The sequence below is a fragment of the Myripristis murdjan genome, chromosome 15, assembly GCF_902150065.1.
Source record: "Myripristis murdjan chromosome 15, fMyrMur1.1, whole genome shotgun sequence".
NCBI classification, from domain to species: domain Eukaryota; kingdom Metazoa; phylum Chordata; class Actinopteri; order Holocentriformes; family Holocentridae; genus Myripristis; species Myripristis murdjan.
Genome location: NC_043994.1, coordinates 17900139 through 17922710, shown reverse-complemented (window position 1 = coordinate 17922710; position 22572 = coordinate 17900139). Strand labels below are relative to the sequence as shown.

Genomic DNA, 22572 nt, shown 5'->3' with positions numbered 1-22572 from the left:
CCCTCCCTGTTTTCCCTCCCACCCGATGGCCCTGGTGGGAACTTAGCCTTGAATGAGACCGTTGAAACAGACGGTTTCAGTTTCACATTCACAACTTCTCAGATTGGTTTCAACTGGCACTTTGCGCTCATGACATCATCCTGTTAAATTATTTGGGGGGGAATGCATGGGTAGAATAAAGGGAGAAGTTAGCTACTAGTTTGTGTGTGTGTGTGTGTGTGTGTGTGTGTGTGTGAGGAGAATATAGGTCATACGTGAATGTATGCCCAAGTGTAGTGTGTGTGTGTGAGGATGCCCTCTGCCATGGGGGAAGGTGTTGTCACATGAGTCGGCAGCAGCTAAGCACGTGGCTGGAGTGTATGTGTGTGTGTGTGTGTGTGTGTGTGTGTGTGGTTGCAAGTGCGTGTCGATGTGGGAGTGAGTTGTGTGTGTGTGTGTGTGTGTGTGTTTGCATTCTGTACAACACGTAAGCAAGAGAACATTGTATCTTATGAGTTACACGTGGTGAACGATGTGTGCATGCGCTAGTGTATGAATGGGTGTTGTAATTATGTCCAAACTCGAGCTCTGTGTTTTTGCCGCTGTGTGGCGTTGTGTGAATGTGTGTTTGGTAGAGAACCCAGAAACGTGGACAGTCATCAGGAGGGGATTTTTCTCTTAGTCCACATTAAGAACAGTATTTACCATGCTTTTTTTGGAGTGAAATCTTTGTCAGTTTAGCTTTAATCTTATATCAGGAACATAATGCAGTAGCGTCAAAATCATTCCCATTGTAACAGCAAAAATTTAGAGAGAGAAGCAATTAAAGTTTCAAAAAATCAAAATAAGCTTATAGCATTTCAGAAAAGACTACCCAGCTTTTCATAATTATACATGTCCTTGGATTAGATCAGCACATTGAAGGTATAATGTGTGGATATGGTACTTCATTCATAACATTCATTCCACTAAGTGGGAATAAGAGTTGGTGACGGCAGCTGGCTGCATGCAAGAGCTACTACATAATGATGTGCATACTAGTTTAGTGGTGTCTATGTGGCTAGGGACAGGGTTGCAAGTGCATTACTGTGTGTGCAGTGTGTGCATGTCAGTGTGTGTGTGTGTGTGTGTGTGTGTGTGTGCGTGCACTGGCAGAGCCCTCAGTGAACCTCAGTGCAGTGGCAGCGGCAGCAGCAGATTAGAGCTGATTATATAACACCTGCAGTATTAGTGGGAACCTCTGTGCACTATTTCAGTGTCTAAGAGGAGGCGAGGAGGAAGAGATTAGGCTCGGCAGAGATTTACAAACATATTATTTGGAATGCCCTAAAATGTGGGTCAGTGTGAGGGGGTTGTATGGCAAGGTTTTGGGCTTCCTGTTGGGATGGCTCAGTGGAAGGCTCATTTATTTCTGGTTGGTTGTTGTGCCAGTCTCCCTCTCTCTCTCTCTCTCTCTGTGTGCCTGTATGTGTGTGTGTGTTTGTGTGTGAAAGCATGTGGAATAGCAGACAGAAGGCTAGCAACATGAGGGAACTAACTAACTTACTTAACTGGTGTCACATGGCCTACACTAATTTATAGCAATGCCTGTGTGTGTTTTATGTGTGTCTGTAAGTGTGTTGTATGTTTGGTTGTGTGTGTGTGTGTGTGTGTGTGTGTGTGTGTGTGTGTGTGTGTGACTGCAGGGGCGGAGTTTGCTCTTGTTGCTGAAAGCTACCACTGTCAGGACAGCTAATATCTTGCTGAGCTATAGGTCATGTCCCAAACATCACCCCTAGACTTTATTTGAAATTGGGAACAGGTAGAGCAAGGTTAGCTGTTGTCATGTATTTCATTGTACAACTAGAGAACCACAATGTTGTCTTGTGTGTATTTTTTTTAGTTTGTGTATTCAGTGTGAGTAATATGTTGGCATATTGGCTTACCAGCCTGTCTCAGTCATCAAGCTCACACACCCTTCTTACAGACGTTCCCATCATCCTTTTGAGATTGTGAAAAACAGGCTGTGGCCAAAAAAATCAGTTTAATGACGTGGGCTCACTTCCCTTTTCTGTCAGTGAGCTGCCACAGCTGGTGTGGCTATGAAGATGAAGCCCGAAGGCTTCCATGGTGCATGTGTGTCTGTATATTTTGTAAGAAAGTGAAGAGCTATATGGAACGGACACAGTGAGGGAGGATTCACTCCAAACCTGCCTGGTTTCCCTCAGGCTTGACAGCCCCCTCGTGGCCTCACCTTGTACTGAACAGCGGGGACAAGGCTGAGACTTGGCCCTGAACACACACACACACATGCATACACACAAGCATACAGACACATATACATGCATGCACACACACCAAAATCAATACACCGTAGTGCAAAAAGGACCAAAGCCTCCAAATCATGAAATTGAGTGAAATAGTCCAGACTTGTTTAGAGCTGTAGGCTACATAACTGACTGTTTCACGTTTTGCTTGCCATGAAAACATCCAGTTCAGTACAATACCACTGCAGTGTTGATACTATACTATGTCTATGAATAGTAACTCACATGCTCCCAGTGAGCTAAACCCCCCCACCCCCACCCCAACACGAGCTCATTCATCTCCTGCACTTCTCCCGGTCCTCCTTGTTCTGCTGCAGTGCACTTGGCAGAGGAGTAGGCCAGTTGAGATAACAAATGTGTCAGCAAACGCTCGCCGATCCCGCAAACAGCACTCTCTTGGCTGGTAGGGAGGGCCGGCAGCCCTAAGTATCCAGCGGTGAATGTTTGCCTTGGCACTGTTGGCGCAGAATACAAACACAGCACAACAGATCAGATAGTCAAAACTGCGTGTGTCTGTGTGTGTGTGTCTGTACGTGCAAGTCAGTGTCTGTGCGTGTGTGTGTGTGTGTGTGTGTGTGTGTGTGTGTGTGTGTGTGTTGGCAACTGTATATTGCATGTTAGGTTTTACACTGCTCATAGCTCACCATACAACATGACAGCCTTACACCTTTAAAACCGGATTAATGTGAAGTGAGACTTATGTGTCCCAGCAGATGCTCTCGTTCGCCCAGGCTCTGAGCTCTGCCCCCCCCCCCCCCCCCCCCCCACCCCCATCAGACCTAGTAATGGAGGTCTGTAGTGCGCTGATGGTTACTATGGCGACCCCATTGTCTGGTGCTAACCTTTGACCCGCCACAGTTTGCTGATGGAGTATTGTCAGGGTTCTAATGAGGATCAGTGGAGATAACTGTGCTACACACGCACTACTATGGGTTTAAGCCTTTGAACTCACTAACCTGCGTCCAGGTAATTAGGTTACACTAGGTAGGTTATCCCACACGTAGTAGGTCAGGGGTGGGCTAAGCTGTCTGTGACGTGTGGCCGCCTTCTCCACTGCACAAAGTATCTGCATTAACAAGTCATTTAGTCTAATAGAATCTGAAAATTGTATTTGTCATGAAATAAGTGAAGAAAAGCAATAGATTTGGAGCTAATTTCATTTATGTCAGATGCAAAGCAACTTGTCTCATTCTAGTCTGAGCTCCACAGGGCTGTGTTGCTCCAGTGAGGCAGGATATCCTCAACAAATAATGCTGACCTCCTCATGAACCACCCCGTTCATTCTGTTGGTCCACACTTCCTCCAACTAAAGATAACCAATGGCAAGGGAGAATGCTTTGAATGACGTGCATGATAACAGCAACATATGGAAGTGCATTTGCTGAAATTCCTAATTGCATGTTTGTGAATAGGTTATTTCAGCATTATTCAGAATCATTTGAGCTTTTACAAGGTAGATAAAATCTTTATTTAAAATTGCCTATTGACAACACAGCTCTATACTTTGTAGCTAATGAGCATGAACCATGACGGGTTTTGGTTTATCTCACTTATACATCATTTTCACTGTGAAAGGGTGATAAATTCTGTATCTTTTATAAAATTGAGGACAGGTTCCCCCCGTCAGTGCGTGTGGGCAGGCTGGCAATGAGCTCAAGGACACACGCACATGCACGCTTTCTCTATTTTTCTCTCTTCGTCATGTGAACATGTGTGGGACAGAAGGGGGCTGAAAGTAGCGAGGAGGACGCGGAAATCGTGAAATGTCAGAGGCATTACAAATGTTTTAACAGCCAACTCAGTATGACCGAGCAGAGTCCATTGTGATTTAGCCTACTCTTTCTTCTCAGCCTTCTCTTCTTTCTCTGCACAGACGCATTTTATTGCAGGGGCTCACCTCTTATTAGGGTAACTTTTGCACTTTTTTGTGAGCTTAGTCCAGGCCAAGCAAAACTTAAAGCAAGCCCATGAGGTAGTTATCTGTAATAACTGCAGGTTTTGGGAGTGGCCCAGCAAAAGGCTCTATGGACAGAGGGAAACGTCTATTTCAAATGATTTGGGGTTCAGTTATTTTACCGCAGCCCACTACACTACATACATTAAAGCAGATGTATGGCTAAGCCTGTGCCCATTACATCCACCCAGTGACAGTGATTTAATGAGGGGAACTCTGGCTTTGAACACCCTGCTGTGCTCCACTCAAATCCTGCCAGTTTACCTCCATTCACACAGGGCTGCCAGTCACTTACAGTCCTGTGTCCTCAACCACAAAAACACACAGAAACTGCTGGTATCTTATGATATCATCCAAGTAGATATCCTCAGAGCTAAACTTTGATACTACTAATGCTCTGCTCCTGAGCCGTCTGAAGCTCTTTGCATCTGTGAGTTAGTGCTGTGCCCTGACTGGCTCCTGGATAAGTCCTGGATAAGCTTTGAAGTCGTGCCACTTGGTTTCTCTGGGTGAAAAGAAATCTTCACTTTGCCCCCCAAAAGAAATGCCACTCAAATCCTACCAAGGGCACACAATGGCCCACTTCTGGAGAAATTCGAGCTTATTCATGCATCAAACTCCAAACAAGCGTCTAGAATATAGCTTACACCTGAAGCCTGAAGCCTGAAGCCTGCCTCTCATCTTTTTTGTTAACATTCCCCAGAGCTAGAATGCTAACAAATTAGTTGTAAATGAATTCATTGCCTTGCTAATTCCTTTGGCTTATCCGGTTTTCTCTTTGTTCATCATTCTTTATCCCCTCTGCCCTGTCTGGTGCTGTCACAGAGGGCACTATATGCAGTCACACTCTAATGCACCACTTGTGTGTGTATGTGTGTGTGTGTGTGTGTACCCTGTGTACATGGGCACACACACATGTGTGTGTTTGTGTGTCTGTGTGTGTGTGCGTGTGTGTGCACGTGCATCTGCGCATGCATACGCACGTGCAGTCATATGGCCAATGTGCTAACTCAGCATGTTGGAGTACGTTAGCGCAAACTTGAAGTAAAGCCTTTTCCTGTTTCATTGTGAGCAGCTCTGGGGCCCCAGCGCTCCCGTGTGTACCGTGGGCTATTGTGTGAGTGTGTGTCTGTGTGTTTGTGTGTGTATTTATGTGTCATTGTTGACATAAACTGATGGACACAGTTGCTCTAAGGTGAACCGCATTTTTCACTGAGCAGGATTACCATATTTCTAGTGACTGCAGGCACTCACCACCACAGAACCAAGATAAGTTAAGTTCGTATTTTATTATGCATTTGCATGGAAATTGGTATTGCACACGTTAACCAAAAACATAGTTATAAAGATGAAAAGTCAAATTAGAAGTGTAACAACATTAAAGAATGTGCAAACCTTGAATCAGTGAGATATTTCCCCTACCCATGCAGGTTTTTGTCATAATAACTACTGATTAGTGACACAAAGTCTTTATATATTTTACAGTATGCAACCCATAATGGAGACATAATGGAGAATATAGGATGTATTGCTACTCTGTGTGAGAGAAAAGAGTGGCCCACTACCTAATCATGCTGACCAACCACTGACAGACTTAAATTGAGTCCATGTGGGTTTCGGGTGTGGTATTATGTGGTGAAGATTTCCTTCCAAGAGTAGGACCATAGTGTGTTATGCAAAACACTCTGTGTTTATGTGTGTGAAATGGATTTTTTTTTTTTTAATGTGAGCCCATTGTATGTCCCTAAAATAGCCTCACAAATGGATTGCAAGCTGTTCATACAGGAAGTACAACGGCTACAAATGTGGATGTGTGTGTGAGTTTTTGTGTGTGTATGTTTTGGTTTGGGTATGTGTGGGGGTGTTGAGGAGGTAGAGAGTGTTTAGGAGAGAGTGCAGGAAGGAGCGGCTGTATGTACTTAACCAAAGTTCTCAGTCCACAGATGTGTTAGTTTGGGGGAAAAAAAGTGTGTATAGCGTGCAATATGTAGTATGATCTGCCCCGGGAGTCTACTCAATATGAACCATCCACACTGCTGCCTCCTCTCAGGTAACACAGTTTTATGGCTTCAAGGTCCTCTTCAAGGAAAATCAGCTTTCATACTGCCTTGGTCTGGCTTTGCTTGTGTGTGCATCTGTGTGTTTGTGCACATGTGCAGGTTTCAAGGTTTGTGAAGCTTTCAGACCCTTGCTACTGTAGTGTAATTTTTTTGTTAGTCTTTTGGGCTTTGACAGGCAGTGTATATTTGTGTGTTTTTCTTTAAATATGTGTACGTGTGTGTGGATTGGATGGCTGGATGGGGACAGATCCAAGCATGGAATCATGTTTTCCCATTTTCCCATGGTTGTCACCACTCACCCCAGCACCACCCAATCCCCATCTCTGCATGGGGCAGTACAGCCAGCTTTTTCCACCACTGACACTGCGACGGCCACATTAGAGAGCACCTCTCGGTGAGCCTGCAAGGTAGGGAGCCAAAGCTCTGACGAACAGAAGGAATGGGTAATAGGGTGAGCTATTAGAGGCAGCAGAGGAGGAGAAACTCACATATATATATACACATACATGAATATATATAAAAGTTGAATGTCTGCTCTCCGTCAAGACAGACGCTGACACAAACCATTGTAGTTTTTCCATACAAATGAGAGACAAATTTGCGTTACTGTTGACAATAATTGCAGCACTGACAACTATTGGCATCGAATGCATCTGGCGCAGCTCCAGCGCTGGGCCGCTCTGCATCTCCAGATGTGTATGAGCGACTTTACGGCTGTGCTGCAGAAGGACTTGCTTTACCTCGCATGCTCACAGCGCTTAGGATGATTAATGTCCAGACTACTTACACCTAACGAGAGCTGGGCAGCTCGTTAAAGTGTAAACATATGGGACACTTTTAAAGCCAGCAATTAGGGGTGCAGTGGAATATTGTTAATACATGTAGAGTATTTTAGGAAGGAGTTGAGCAGCTACAGGAGAAGTAATGATTTGAGGAGTGAGATACATCAGGAGCACAGAGCGACTACGCTCTGACTCAATGCAGTGTACAAGCAACATGTCTTTACCAAAGAGGTGGACTAGATGTAACTTAATTGAGTAGAATAGTTTTTGCCTGTCTTCAACAAACTGATACCTTCCTTAATACCAGTGGATCAAATGCTGTTTTCAGTCCAAGAGTGTAGAGCTAACATACAGACAAAAGAACTATGAATTGTTTCAGTACATTTATGTTTTAAATACAATCTGACTTTTATGTTTCTATTTATCCTCTCAACTCATACAGTCCTTCATTTGTGTGGTTTGTTATTGGACTTAAAACCCACGCCAGTCCACTCTAATGAACTAATAATGGTGACTGCACATGTGCTTCAACAGCACACACCCATTCTTGGTTATTCAGAAGAAGTACATGCTTCCAGGTGGCGGTTGGTGGGTGTGCATCCTATGCAGATTATTTGTGTTTGTGTGTGTGTGTGTGTGTGTGTGTGTGTGCATTTGGCAAGTGTAACCTGTTTGTCAGTCCAGTTGCGAGACTTAAGCGTAAAAAGTCAAACCTGCTAGACTGCCTCTGACAGCTCATATTCACAGCCGTAACCACCACAACGAATTTGCTCCCACCAACTGGGTGAGTGTTGGGTGCATTTGGAGTAATTTTTTATGATGTCCTCTGCTGCTCAAACCCTGTGTCAACAGAACCTCCAAGATGTTTTAGCTGTAGCCCAGGACAAGGATTACAGTCATACGTGTGCAGTTAATATGGGAGACACCTCCTGTGATCATTTTGAACAGGTAAGATATGCAGGTAGAGATAAAGATAAAGCAGGGTGTTGAAAATCCTCTCAGCTGTTCTGCAAGCACTGGACTCAGTGGCTTGTTGCTTTTATAAAACAGTGGTAACACAACAATCTAAGACAAGTACAGAACATGCACAGATCCACAGTGGCTCCAATGCATGCTACAGCACATATGGTCCATATGTTGTTTTTGTAGGTCAGGGAATGTTTATTCAGTTTCAGGAGTGAAGCGTTGAATTATGCATGTTTAGACAGGTATAAACGGTAACAAATGCCCTAAAGAAGTGTGCTTTGTGTTTTAGTTGCAGACAATACATGGGACTGCAGAAAGTGCTGTTGTTTATTTCTTATTGATTTATTTGTTTTGGTGATGAAGGTGGTTCCAGTTCATCACACATATGCCAGTGCATAATAGAGATTTAGGTCTAAAGTATTGTTTGTAATGCATTAGTCTTATGTGGCAGGTGATTACACTCACCTGCCACACACATACACATATATAAATTAGATAGTTAGCTAGATGTGGGCTAAATGGTCACCTATCTCCCTAGCCAGCGATACAGTAAACAAATGATGTCTTTTAGTACATTATATAATATATATTTGATTGTGATGCTTTGGCTATAATACAGACATATTAGATGTAATGCTATGGCTATCTCTTGAGATTTGACAGGGCATAGAGCTAGATCCCTCAGTAATGATAGTATCTCTCATGATTTGACATGCATGTGCATTTGTTTTGTTCATCGTGATGTCTGACGAATGGCATTTGTAACAGTGCACTGATATGCCTTGCGTTGTTGTGCCTGAATTAAGCTGCGTTGCTCTCTGTGTGCACAGTCACACACACATGCCTGAGGTTGGTTACTGGAGTGTTACAGACAGGCACTGGCGCAGGCTGCCTTCATTTGTTCCTTTGTCCTGGTGTGACCTCAGCCTCACGGCCACATGGTTGTCTTTAAAAGGAGGGAGTACTTTGCTCTCTTGTAAAATTTCTCTCTTGGTCTCTCTTTGTCTTCCTCTTTTTCTCTCTTTCTCTTTTTTCTGACCGCAGCCTTTCCTCAGGGAATGATTTAGAAGGAGGAAAAAAAGCATCAGGGATGGATGAGAGTGATTGGGAGGAGTGGCTGATGAGACAGCGAGAGAACAAATGGGATGGATGATGCGAACATCCCTTTTCCATTTCCTTCCACAGACTCCCACAGCCTGCACAGAGGTGCTGCGGCACAGTTGCTGTGTGCTGCTGCTGTGCAGATGCTGCTGCACATTTTGATCTGAGGACAGTGACATGGCATCTCTGCCTGTATTTCTGTTATTAGACTGACAGCAGCACTTCATTAAAAAAAATGATAATAGATAATCTTTGCCCCTGGAAATAAACAGTATTTCTTTCTGGTGCATTGTTTTGCTTTTCAACCCTTTGTAGACATGATGAGTTTTTTAAGCATTATGTATTATGGTTGCTCATTCAGAAAATTATTTATGTTTACATCAGCACACGGAGGGAATCACACCTGAGAGCAGAGCCGCAGTCTGGAACAGCAGGAGGATAAGTGTCACACTTTAGCAGTATTTATGGGGGGAGGAGACATCCCTTTCTAATAAATTTTCCTTGCCCAGGTGCACTTTTCCTGCTGCCTCAGGGGATTCAACTTGCCAGCCTTTTGGCCACAAGCTTACTTTTCCAGGAGGCTATTACTGCCCTCAAAGTCTGCCTAGTTTGTTAGGTATAGATATCCATAGTGGCATGTAGTATTTGAAACAATGCGGCACTAATGGTGCAACAATAGAGAATTAATCAGTTCAGCTTCACCAAGATCTCTAAGATGCTAAGATTTGCTTACTTTCCTAAATTCATATCACTATAAAATTAATACTTTGTTTTTGTTTTTTCATTGCTAGTCAGACTAAGGAAGCAATTTGAAGACATAATTTTGTGCTCTGCTGACTTCTTATGTCATTATTTTTGACACATTATACACTACATATTTAATCTGTTAATTGAAAAAATCAAAAGATTAACTGACAATCAAAACAGTCATTAGTTGCAGCCCTAGGCTACAAGATAATAACATTCAAAATACGTTTCTCACAAACCAGTGATTCAGAAATGATCTAAATATTAAGACCCAAACTGAGACCCAAATTTTGTTGCTGGGCCACATGAGGGGTTAATATCTGTGACTGAACTCAGTCCCCCCGTCAACTTCCTGTGGTCCAGATCCAGCCTGCGCGCCGAATCCACTCCACGGCTTCTCTCCAATCCATGTGCGTAGGGCTGGAGTAAAAAGCCCACATAGGGGATCCTTTGTTTAGGAGAGTCTAGGCATGGAAGATAATTTACAAGCCGCTAAGGGCCTCACGCCATTGGCTGATGAGGCTCTGTCTGCGTCTGCGAAAGGCATCCCATATGTGTGTGTGTCTGTATGTCTGTGTGTCTGCTGTGAGTGTGTGCGCGTCTGCTGTAGCAGCACTTTGCTACAGCGACTCACAGTCGCCCTAGTCATGATACCCGGGAGCTTGCCCTGCACTCGGCTACTGTAGCCAGCTATTCTTTTGAGGCTGAAGGAAGCAAAGCAAGATGGCCACCAATACCTTTTAGGGATATGCTTCCTAAACTGGAGGGGCTTCCTCCGAGGACAGACAAGGTAAAGGCAGCCGGAGCGTTCACCCCGGGGTCTATTGTCTAGCTGCAGATGGGTCAGCTACAGTAGAGCTCATCTAGAGGTTATCCTGCGCTGTCTCTCGCTCTGCTGCTCTGGGTTTAGCGGTGCCAGAGCGCTTTATTTGGAAACTGATGTTGTTATTGGTCCCACTGAATCACTGAGGAGCTCGGCGTCTGTTTGTGTGTGTGTTTGGCTTGTCTTTTCCAGGTGGGTTACAAGGACGTGGCCAAATCAGCAACAAAGAGGACAGTTTCCACGGTAACAGACACCCCTCTCCTTTTTCCCCCCTTGCATGTCTTTTTTAGCCGCTGTGGTGTATGAAGAGCCCTTGTGCTTCCCCTTTTTCTTTCTTGCAGTGTTTTGGACAGCCATATTTCTGCACCTGCTGTTTTCTGACTGTGGTTTAGCAGAGAAGTGGAGTGCTTGTAATCCTTGGGTTGTAACTTGTAATTTGGAAGGCTTTACTTGTTTGGCTGCAGTGGTAATGGTATTATTATTGTGCGGTTAGTAGAAAAGGTCTCCCCATTAGTGGTGTAGTCCCGATCTGTATAATTTTACAGTTGATTGAGCTCTGATTCATGCGGGGGTACTGTGAGTTCTGTGGGCATGTGGGAGTCTTAGTAATACTTCCAAGTTGATTAGGTTTATTGCCAGATATAAAGCCTGCTCTGCCACCGTCTTCTGTTTTATGTAGTGTGGAGCGTGTGATGTTGAGCTCAGAGAGCAGACAGGAAAAGTGCGCACTATGAATGAGGCAAATTCTCACACATGATCAGAGAAAACACACACAACAGAAAACACGTACGCTCGCAGCCAGGAAGGAAGCATGCTTTTTCATGGTTTTATCTTAACAGCACCACTCCGCGCTGTGCGACAGAGATCCTAACGGCGTCTGATTTCTGCGAGGCCATGAAGTGAGCAAGAGGAGCACAGTCAAAAGTTTTTGTTGTTTTTGTTTTTTTTTTCCTCCTTTACGATTTAAGTGTTGTTTTGTGTCGGTGCAGGCTAAGCAGTCAGGCAAAAACTTTGACCTCAACAATGAAATGGCAGTGAATGTGGAGCGACCTGTTTTCTGTTGGATTAGTTCAGTTGAAGACAAGTCACAAATTCAGGTGTGTATTAATGTGTGTATGTGTGTGTGTGTGTGTGTGTGTCTGGTTGTGTCTTTGATGGGGAGTTAGGGATGGATACTCCCTGCTTGGAACTTCCTTGGAAACACATCTTTCTTTAGAGCGTTGTTAGGATTCAAGCGGCAGTCACACTTCTGTTGCTAGGGTAGGTCTCTGTGTGTGTATGAGTGTGTGTGTGTGTGTGTGTGTGTGTGTGTGTGTAAAGGACTCACTCTTAACTGTAGCTACTGTAGTCTGTTTTCTGTTGGTCTTTATGGCTTTGACATGAGCAGGAGGTGTGTGTGTGTGAGAGAGAGAGAGGGGAGAGAGAGAGAGAGAGAGGGAACTGTGTGCTCGCAAAAGAAAGCTTTTCTCAGTACAATACCATGAAGTCCAGCAAGTCATTTGGAGGCCCTGAGGCAGACACAACAAGCAGAGCACAAAGACGCAGCCCTAACACATCACAGACCCGGCCTCTCCACAGACCCAATGGCAAAATGAGAGCACATGATTCTGTATTCACATCCTGCATCAGGCTTTTCCTTATCAAGAGGCTAAAATGTATCAGAATTAAAAACAGGCAGCACTTTGATGTCAGCTTTGGATCTTGAACACTTGGTGAACAAATGTGTGCGCACACAAGAGCACAAATGGACACACACACACACACACACACACGTGTCTGGTGCAGTGCTGGAAACCAGCCAGTGCTTGCTTTGTCATTGAAAGCAGGTTATTGTGACAGACACACTGCCTTTTCCCCCCTCTCTCTCCCTCACTCTCTCTCAAACCCCCCACCCCCGCCCCCCCGCCTCCCCATCTCTTCCCCTCTTTCTCTCTGTCTCTCATTTGAACATCAGGGTGGCCCATTTCCACATGGTATGTGGAGAGGGTATCCTAGCCAGTTGCAGCAGCAGCTTCAGTATTGCCTCAGCCTGCGCTCCAACAATCTGTTGCATCAGCGGCGTGATTCTAGTAGTAAAGCAAAATCCCAACAGCAGTGGAGAGTCAAGTGATGTGAGATGGATCAGAGAGGGATAAGGAACACCACATCAGTGAAAATATTGATTCTGGCCCCTGGTACTTTCCCTTCCATTTTGAAACATGCAATAGTTTAACCTCTCCTTGAGGGAAAAGCCCACTAAAATATTTAATGTTGGGGTTTTTGTATTCCCATGGATAATTGGTCACACATGCACAACGTCTCATTGCATTGAAATTTCTAGTGCGGCCACAACTGAGTTCAATAGGAGAAAACAGGAATGGTGAAAGTCAGGATTTAGTCCCTCAGAAATACAGAGAAAAAAGCTGCTTTCTAGACCCACTAGTTTACACAGACGTTTGATCAGTGAAGTACAAATCCATTAGTGATGGGGCAGAGATAACCAATTTCTTCGCTGACATTAACAGAAATGGTCCATAATGCAATGTTTTGATTCTCACTTTGTTTGAACTGGAAAAACTCTGACTCAGCTATTGCCGATGTGTGCTCTCTCTCTCTTTCTCTCTCTCTCTCCACTTACATGTGTAACCATCAGCTAAAAGCAAGATCACACCCCATTCTCTCAGGCTTGTCAAAACTCATTCTGGGAATTGTGCACAAGGCATGGTCAGGAAGGTTGGTGCACCAAAAAAAGTAAATGACAACTTTGTGTTGCAAAATAACATGGAATGCAATGATTATCACCGATTGTTACCATAAAAAAAATACGGATAAGGATATCAATGGATAGATTTTTCCTTTAAGAGAAGCAACCTTGAACCATCATCCCTCAATAAATTTAAGCCAATCTCCTACACTATTATCAAAGTTTATAGTATTTTTTTGCTGTTGATATCACTTTTAAACAACTTTTTAAGGAATTTAAATCTTTACATCGCACAGACACAACCCCCTTTAAAGTAAGTAACATCTCTCAACCTTCTTTAACAGCAGATGCAGGAGATGGCTGAATTTTAATCCTCTTAGACCTCAGTGCAGCCTTCAACAACTGTCAGTCTTCCAACTTTAATTGGATGCTTTTAGCTCTGGAGTGGCTGCCTCAGACTGCTTCAGCTCCTACTTTTCTAAACAAATCTTCTCCATCACCAGTGACGACTCGTGCTGCTCTTCAGCCCTCATTACATGTAGGTTTCCACATGGCTCAATTCTCAGGCCGCTACTTTTTTCACCGTACATGCCCCTCCTCAGCACTTGACCCTGCATTCGTTAAGTGGTGGATGTCACTGTGAGACTTACTGACAGCAAATCTGATATTATTTTATCTGGTCCTTCCAGCTTCAGAAACAGACAAACAGACTGTCTGGGAACATGACAATGGTGGTGAGAAACTCTGGTGTGGTTTTCAACAGCAATCTAACTTTTGAGATTTGTGTTAACCCCTTTATGCTTGATTTTCTCAAATTTCCCCTTAACTAACTTCAAAGTTAGTAATAAACATGTTTTCCACACTGTACGACAATGTCAGAAACATATTCTGTATCTGCTGGTTGCAGTGCTTCATTGAAGCTACATCTTGAGGAAAGTATTCAAACCCAAAATGCCATGTTTTTATGGCAGCACCATTACATCAAATATAAAATCTCTCAATGATTTGTGCATCACTTATATACATTTCCCTGTAATCAAGCAGGGCGTATTTGGTATCTTTGGAAACCTTGGTATCTGCACTAAAATTTGAAATAAATTTCTGTGGGTTTGTACAAAGCTGAGCCGTGCAGCAATATAGAAAGCACTGATGATTAAGATCGTAGAACTTTCGGTGGAGGAGGGCAGTCTGAAGTCCTGTCAGATCTCGACTGATGGTTCCTTAGCCTCAACCACAGCTCAGTAGACATTCAACCCCTTGATTGTGAAACAACCTGCCTGATCTGCCTAATCTCACTTTTTCTTATTTGTCCATTGTCTTATTCATTTACATTCCATGTGCTCTGTTATTTGTTATGTTTATGTGTAAACCCTTTGTAAATTCTGTTTTTAGATGTATTCTAAGGTGTATTAGTATTACAACAGCAGTGTCTAATGTCAATCTAATGGAAAGAGCAAGAGCAACATTGAGAAGAGTCATCAATGTGTAATTGACACTCAAATGGTCAACACTCTGTGTTTGGTTTGTGGATTTAGAGCAGTCTGGTTTTGTACTGAAGTATTGATGCTGCTTAATCTCAATCTGCCCGTTTGGATGCAGCACAGTGTGCGCCTCCTGCTCTGGAGTGTATTGCGAAATGCATAAAGAAAGTTGTGGAGTTGAATGGGAGTTCAGACGAGGTAAACAAAGTCATGAAGAGGCTGACATCCACATATCTCCAGCTCCCCTGCAGCTATTCTAGTTCATTAGTGTGAAAACGGCATGTGTGTCACACACACATGTGCATGTACATACAGAAGCACACCCTGATACAGTACACACACACCACTTTCACAAATGGACACACACCCTCTGGCTTCTGTAAACAACTTTTAGATCCTTTTGTCAGCTGATTCTTGGCACACTGTGCTGGGTTTTCATCTTTGCCACACAGCAACATTTTATTAATCAGTCTTCCACTGCTAAAGGCGAGGCCATTCGTTTTGAATGTGTTGCCGGTTAAATCATGAAACAAGAGGTGGCTTCACACCACAAGTTGATCACATGCTCACCCATAATGGACGGTGGAAAATAAAACTACGAGAGCTTTTGTTTACCCCAAAATACAACTTCTACAAGAAGTCTAGACAGGGTGTCAGGGTAGCCTCTCTTAGGCTTATATTAGTCAATGTTCCTGTTGGTTAATCATATAACACATAAACTCCATTACTTAGACATACTGCAGTAGAGGAAAAAACAGAGGGCTTGCCCAGATAAATCAGTTTTCTCTGTCTTCCTCTCTCTCCTTTTCCCCAAATTATTCATTTGGGGAAAAGGAGCCCAAGACATCAGCTGATCACAAGAGCTCCAATTTTTTTTTTTTTTTTTTGCTTGCTTATGGACCCATGGCTGTGTGACTCTGTCCTCATGACATCATTGTGGGTCTATGGTGGTGTGTACTCAGCATGGCCTTTGAGGGGAGGGATCAATATGTCAATACTCTGGACCTTTGGATGGTTGTAGCTCTGCTGGCAGTCAGCAGGTCTGTTGGGTTAATCACTCACTTAGCATTGCACTCAGGCTAACATGGCAAGGGGAATCTGCATGAATAAGCACATGCACACACATGGACATGCAGGCACACACCCACAGTACTGATGCATGTTTGCGCATATTCTGTATGTACATGCACACACACACACACACAAACACACACAAACACACACACAACCGCATATAACATGCACATGCATGTTGCACACATGTCCTCAGTGACCCCCAGGCAGTGACGCAACCATGAACTGTTCATGACTCCAAATGTTTACTCTTTGGCTCTTAGCTACCTGTGGGGCTGTGGCTCTCGACACTCCGCAGCTCAGGCAGGAATGTAGTCTTGATTGAAGCCTCTCTCTGTGAACTAACATAGTTTAGTGTTTTATTAGCTCTGTTTAGAAGATGGTTTCTGCTAGATTTATAGAAAGCAGATTCTTTGTTTTCATATGCCATAATATTTTCCACAGTCTTGTTAGTGGCTGTGCTGGAACACATGCTCATGGCATGCTGGGAGGCAATCTGTTGTGCTGTGTGCCGTGACTGTTTAGAACACGCTGAATCACTGTATACTGCCAGAGCTTGTTGAGTCACATCTCTCTTTTTGTTTCCCTCTCTTCCTGTTTCCCTTTCTCTCTCTGTCTTTTTTGTCTCAGGTGGTTCCAGAAAGTGGTTCAGTAAATGGCAGAGGCAAGGCACCGATGGAAGACACCCATACGGCAGCAGAGGAGGATGAGGGGGAGGAAGGCCAAATACCTCATACGCACTCTCCACTCATCACCCACTCGCTCACCCACAGCCTGGCCTCAGACCAAGGTGGATGGCCAGCACTTATCAAGAGAGAGCCCGGGCTGGAGCAGACCGGCAATGCACTTAACCAACACTTATGCTCTTCTGTGACTTTCCAGAATGGTTCTGGTGAGAACTTGACGAAACCTAACGGTGCTAATATGATCGCCAGGTCACACTCTGATCCGAGGTCCCATTATCAAAGGACTACAGTGGTGGCAGAGCCTCAAAGGACTATAATAGCTACAATCCCTAAAGGCAGCTCTGAGAATGGACCCAAGGCTCCAGATGACTTGTCAGTTCCACTAAAGAAGATCAAGCTTGAGGAGCCGTGGGTGTGGGCCACTGAACAGACCACCGCACAGCTGGGTGGTGAGGAGGAGGTTTGCGAGGACCCGCTGTCAACGCTGGCCGCCGTGGTGTGCCTCTCCATCACGGAGAGGAAGGGCCTGGAGGAGAAACTGTTCGGCTCGCGCTCTCCCATTCTTCGCTCCTTCAAAATAGAGCCACCCGACTTGCACCCTGTCAAAACAGAGCCGGAGGACTTGAAGAGTGACTTGTGCCAGAAAAGCACTCCTGTCGGCCTGCAAAAGACTCTCCAGCCTATCAAAAGTGAACCTCTTCCAGGTGTCTCGCTACCAAGTGTGCAGTCTTTGGTGGAGCAGAGGAACCTCAGTTCTGATCAGGCTATTGCTATTGAGGCCTTGACTCAACTGGCAGCTATACCTCAAAATACCCCAGAGCCCATCAAACATCCCGTTTCTGTTACCGACCCCCTTACAACCTCGAATACAAACACACCCCTGCAACAGGCCAAACCCACAGCAGCTATCCGCTATAACAAAGTTTCGGTCATCAGCTCATCACTACACCAGACATCAGTCATACGCCCTCCTGTGGCCAGACAAGGGAATGTCATCCAGTGCCCCCGGGTGCCTGGCTCCACTGCAAAGCTGTCTCTACAAGACCTTTTAGAGGCCAGCTCTGACATTGATAGAGGACCATACAAGAGGGCAGAGCAAGTCAAGTCAGAATGCAACTATAAAGACCCCAGTGACATGGAGAAGAAGTTCAGCAAAGATCCTGAGAGGTTGTTTGGGGAGGACAGAGAGAGGATTGTTGGTAAAATTAGGAGAAACAGAGATGAGGAGGAGGTGGCTGCTCAGCTGCTAGATCTGGCCTTCATCATACAGTCCCGTCACAGCCAGCAGTCGGAGAACAACCCTCCCAAAGGAACCCCTGTTTCGGCCATCAAATACAACTACAACTCTCAGCTGCCCCCTAATCACAAAAAGACCCTCGTGAAGAAAACAAAAACCACCCCCTCCAAGCCTAGGAAGAAGAGGATAAGCGAGGGACTTGAGGAGGGAATCAACCGCAGGACTCCCCTCTCAAAGCGCATGCCCAACGGCAAGACACCATATAGAAGCAGAGACCAAAAGGTTGTCCTCCAGGGGAAAGCATCGCTCCACCACAAGAGGAATCTGTTTCTGCCCCAGGCCCAGATTGATCTGAAGAAGTACCTGGCTGAGGCTCAGGAGGAAAGGAGGCAACTCATCCACCACAGCAGCACACACAATACAGTGCACCTAGGGCTGCAAACTCAGAGCTACAACACTGCGCAGCACATAAGGACCAACCACCCTCGTGGTCAAGAAAACCAGCCATGGTCCCTTTCAAATGGGCCACTCCACAACCACAATCCATGCAATGGTCACCCTCTGGGACCAGGACAGGAGTGTGAAAGGCGTTTGTTATCTCAGGTAACGCAGCCCTGCGGTGGGCTGCAGCACGGTGCTGATCCAAACACCAGCCCAGCCAACCCCGGCCTTCTCAGCCGCACCGCTGGCTTCCACGGTCTGGCTAACGGCTTCTCGGGGGCTCGGCAGTCCCCTCCTCCAAGCCAGCAGAGCTACTACAAACTGGAGAGGTCGGGACCCGTCACTGTCTTGTCCACATCTACTGATGGGGATCTGGACCGCTCCGAGGAGTCAACTCCAACCAAGAACGGCGTCCATAGCTTTCTGGAGTCTCCTATGAGTTTTCTGGACACCCCAACCAAGAACTTGCTCAACACACCCTCCAAAAAACTATCTGATCTTCCCTCCTGCCAGTGTATGGGTGAGTCATAGCTATCCAACTGGTGTTTTGTTTGATTTTTTCCAAATACATTGAGTTGTTGTTTTTTTTTCTCCTGATATGAAGTGTGTTTCTGTTGTTGAAGTTGTTTCAAGCTGCTGTCTGAAGGATAACATTAGAAAAGCTGCTGCAGTACCAGTTGGACTTCTTTTTTTTCCCTACAGAGCAAATCATTGAAAAGGAGGAGGGCCCGTACTATACCCACCTTGGGGCGGGACCCAGTGTGGCTGCAGTGAGGGAACTGATGGAAAACAGGTACAGTGACTACCACTCTGTGTGCGCTTCATGTGTGTGTGTGTGTGTGTGTGTGTGTGTGTGTGAGAGAGAGTGTGTGTGAGTGTGTGTGCATGTTTACTATCAACATTTCTGAGAAACTAGTAGTCAGCCACAGGCCTAGTGGAATGAGGTTGGGTTTTGGCCAAAGAGTCTGTCATTAAAAAGAAACATCGCTGAGCTAGCTGAATACACACACACACACACGTGCACCCTCTGACTCAACCATATACACTTACAAAGACACACACATCCACACACACAGCATGCTGAAACAGGAAACCCCTAGGGCTGAGACGAGGGGCCCGTCAACCGAGATAACAGCCTATTTAAAACAACCTGATGTTTAACAGCTCACCTCATCGTCTCACTGAGCTAATGAAATAAATTTATGTTTGACAGTTTATGTGTTTTTCAGGTTAAAATGCTTCTTTTTGTCTTTGAAATATTTTTGTATTTAGCTCACATGTTAACCTTATTTGGTGTGCACACACACACACACACACACACAAGCTTGCGCTGACTCTAAAATGAAATGATATCTGTATTGAACACTGCACACTGCTGTGTTTACACTGATTGATCACTACAGTCTGTGTGTTTTATTTGTTGCAGGTGTGGGCACAAATGTTTGATTTGTTAATGCCGCAGGATTTGTGTGTGTGTGTTATGTCAGTTACCCGCAGGTATGGGTAGTAATGCCATGTTGTCTAACGTGCCATGTCAGAGATATGTGGTCTGCAGTGTAAAATGCAGATTTTTGCTGTCCTTATGTGTGTTGTGCGTGTGTGTGTGTGTGTGTGTGTGTGTGTGGCAGGTATGGTGCGAAAGGGAATGCAGTGAGGGTGGAAGTTGTTGTGTACACTGGGAAGGAAGGGAAGAGCTCCCAGGGGTGCCCGATAGCTAAATGGGTAAGTGTTTGGCATCTGTTTTCAAGTGGTATCTTATCCCAAATTGTGTCCACAGTAAGAAAATTTGCTTTTACTGTAGTTGTCTTTGTTGGTGTGTGGACAAGCAAGTGTGTCTTTGTGTTTCTTAGGCACATTATAAAACACACATGTATGTGTATGCGTTATCCAACAGGTGATCCGACGTAGCAGTGAGGAGGAGAAGTTGCTGTGTCTGGTGCGCCAGAGAGCCGGGCACCACTGTGACAGCGCCGTGGTGGTTATCCTCATCCTGGCGTGGGAGGGAATCCCGCGGCCAGTGGCAGACCGCCTCTACCAGGAGCTCACAGAGACCCTCTGCAAATACGGCTCCCCGACCAGCCGCCGCTGTGCCCTCAACGAGGAGTGAGTATCTCCATCTTTTTTTTTTTTTTTTTTTTTTTTTGCACTGACCAGGACTGTGCCCAACTCAAAACATTCTCAGTTGTATCAGATTCAGGCTTTCAATATGTCCGTTCAAACAGTCATTGTTTTATTTTTTAATGTGTAGTATTTCTGGCAGTTAGAAAATGACGGTGTGTCTGTGTTCTTCTTCTCTCTGTCAATGACAATAGCTTACTATTTGTCACTTTGATGATGAAGGCCTGTCCTAATAGATATACTGTAGATACTACATGTGATCTGAATTACAGTGGTATTGCAGTGCACATTCATTGCCTTAAAAATGCTCAAATCAGACTTCCCAGTCAACTGCAGGGCGTCTATAGTAGATAATTTGAATTGTTGACTCATGGGGCAACCCTAGCCTTGATCCTAGTGCAGCCTGGCGAGGGTTTGTCTCACTGTCTTCCTTCTCTTCATCTTCCTCCTTTCCACAGTCGTACGTGTGCATGCCAGGGTTTGGACCCAGACACCTGTGGGGCTTCATTTTCCTTTGGTTGCTCCTGGAGTATGTACTTCAATGGCTGTAAGTTCGCCCGCAGCAAAGTGCCCCGCAAGTTTCGCCTGCTCGGAGACTATGCAGAGGAGGTGAGATTTTGGTCATTTTCCAACAGTTTTAGTAGAAATAATCCTTATTGTGCCTGCTTGACTGCATTCCCTAGGATTGATAGTTCATTTTGTGTATGCACAATGCAATGGGTTCTCCAGTAATATGGAGCTCTTGCAAATCTGCATACACCTAAGACTTAAGGCTTCAGGATGTACTGTATTTTGACACATTCTGTTGTAGCTCTGAACTTTTTTATATAATATAGACAGGCAAGACAAATTTTGGGTTAACGGTTGCCTCCTAGTGGTCCGTGTTGGCTATGACAATCACAGTTGTAGGTGGAAAAAATTCTAATTAGAAAGGATGTTATTTACCTGCTGTTTATCTCACCTGTGCATTCAGGAAGAGAAGTTGGAAAATAACCTCCAAAATCTCGCCACTGACCTTGCACCAGTCTACAAGAGACTGGCTCCTGAGGCCTTCCAAAACCAGGTATTACTTTGGCTTAAATTTTTCTGTTTCATCTGTTGCTTCATTCCTGCAGTCTGTTGATTACCAATCCTTCTGATGTTTTCCCGTCTGTCAGGTTGCACAAGAGGAGGCAGGGACAGACTGCAGGCTGGGTTGGAGAGAGGGACGCCCCTTTTCTGGGGTCACAGCCTGTGTGGATTTCTGTGCTCATGCTCACAAGGATACCCACAACATGAATAATGGCAGCACTGTGGTAAGCAAGCCACTGTAATGGTACCATACACTCTGCTTTTATATAATGTGACTGAACAATCTTGCAGTTGTTTGTCAGAGGATACTGGGTTTAGATCTGGGTCAGGGTCTCACGGCAGCAACTGGACATGGTCTGGTGCTTGGTGGGACAACATGGCTTATGTCTCTGTCCATCTGCAGGTTTGCACTTTAACTAAGGAAGATAACCGTGCAGTGCGTAACATACCAGAAGATGAGCAGCTCCATGTTCTACCCCTGTACAAGATCTCTGACAGGGATGAGTTTGGCCAGGTTGAGGGCCAGTGGGCCAAAATCCAAACGGGGGCTCTACAGGTCCTATCTGCCTTCCCCAGAGAGGTGGGTGTGTAGGGAGAGCAGATTTGGTATTTATGGTGATGTATATATTGTGTTTTTAGTACAATTATAAAATAACACAACTGTGAAATTATATGTCTCAAATTCTAAAGAAAATTTTGGCATTTTATGATAACTAGGTGCGTCTGCTGGCTGAGCCAGTGAAATCTGCCCGTAAGAAGAGGCAAGAGGCACGTTTGAAGGCCCAAGCAGAGAGGCTGGAGAAGAAGCTGGGGCTGACCCCCCTCACTCCTGGGAAAGTGAAAAATGAAACCCCTAACAAAGGTGGGGAATGCAAATCATTGGTTATATTGATGTTTGGGTGTTTGTGTTCAGAGTAAAGGTCAAAATGTATGTATGTTTTCATTTGATTAATTTTTATAAGTTTTTTGTTTTTGTTTTTGTTTTTTAGAATAGAACCATATGCACTATATTCTTCTTTATTTTTGCTTTACATGAATGTGTAAGGAATTTAAATTTATATGA

General features: G+C 44.7%; 1 protein-coding gene across 1 annotated transcript in view; it reads left to right on the top strand.

The window, feature by feature from the left end:
• tet1 (tet methylcytosine dioxygenase 1) overlaps positions 1 to 22572 on the top strand; it is a 29852-nt gene that overhangs the window by 3584 nt on the left and 3696 nt on the right. Inside the window, exons 3-11 of the mRNA XM_030071418.1 lie at positions 16587 to 18840; positions 19023 to 19113; positions 19949 to 20042; positions 20215 to 20423; positions 20897 to 21047; positions 21412 to 21501; positions 21596 to 21733; positions 21913 to 22089; positions 22227 to 22371. Of these exons, the coding sequence (XP_029927278.1) occupies positions 16587 to 18840; positions 19023 to 19113; positions 19949 to 20042; positions 20215 to 20423; positions 20897 to 21047; positions 21412 to 21501; positions 21596 to 21733; positions 21913 to 22089; positions 22227 to 22371 (3349 nt within the window). The remainder of the gene's footprint in view (positions 1 to 16586; positions 18841 to 19022; positions 19114 to 19948; positions 20043 to 20214; positions 20424 to 20896; positions 21048 to 21411; positions 21502 to 21595; positions 21734 to 21912; positions 22090 to 22226; positions 22372 to 22572) is intronic.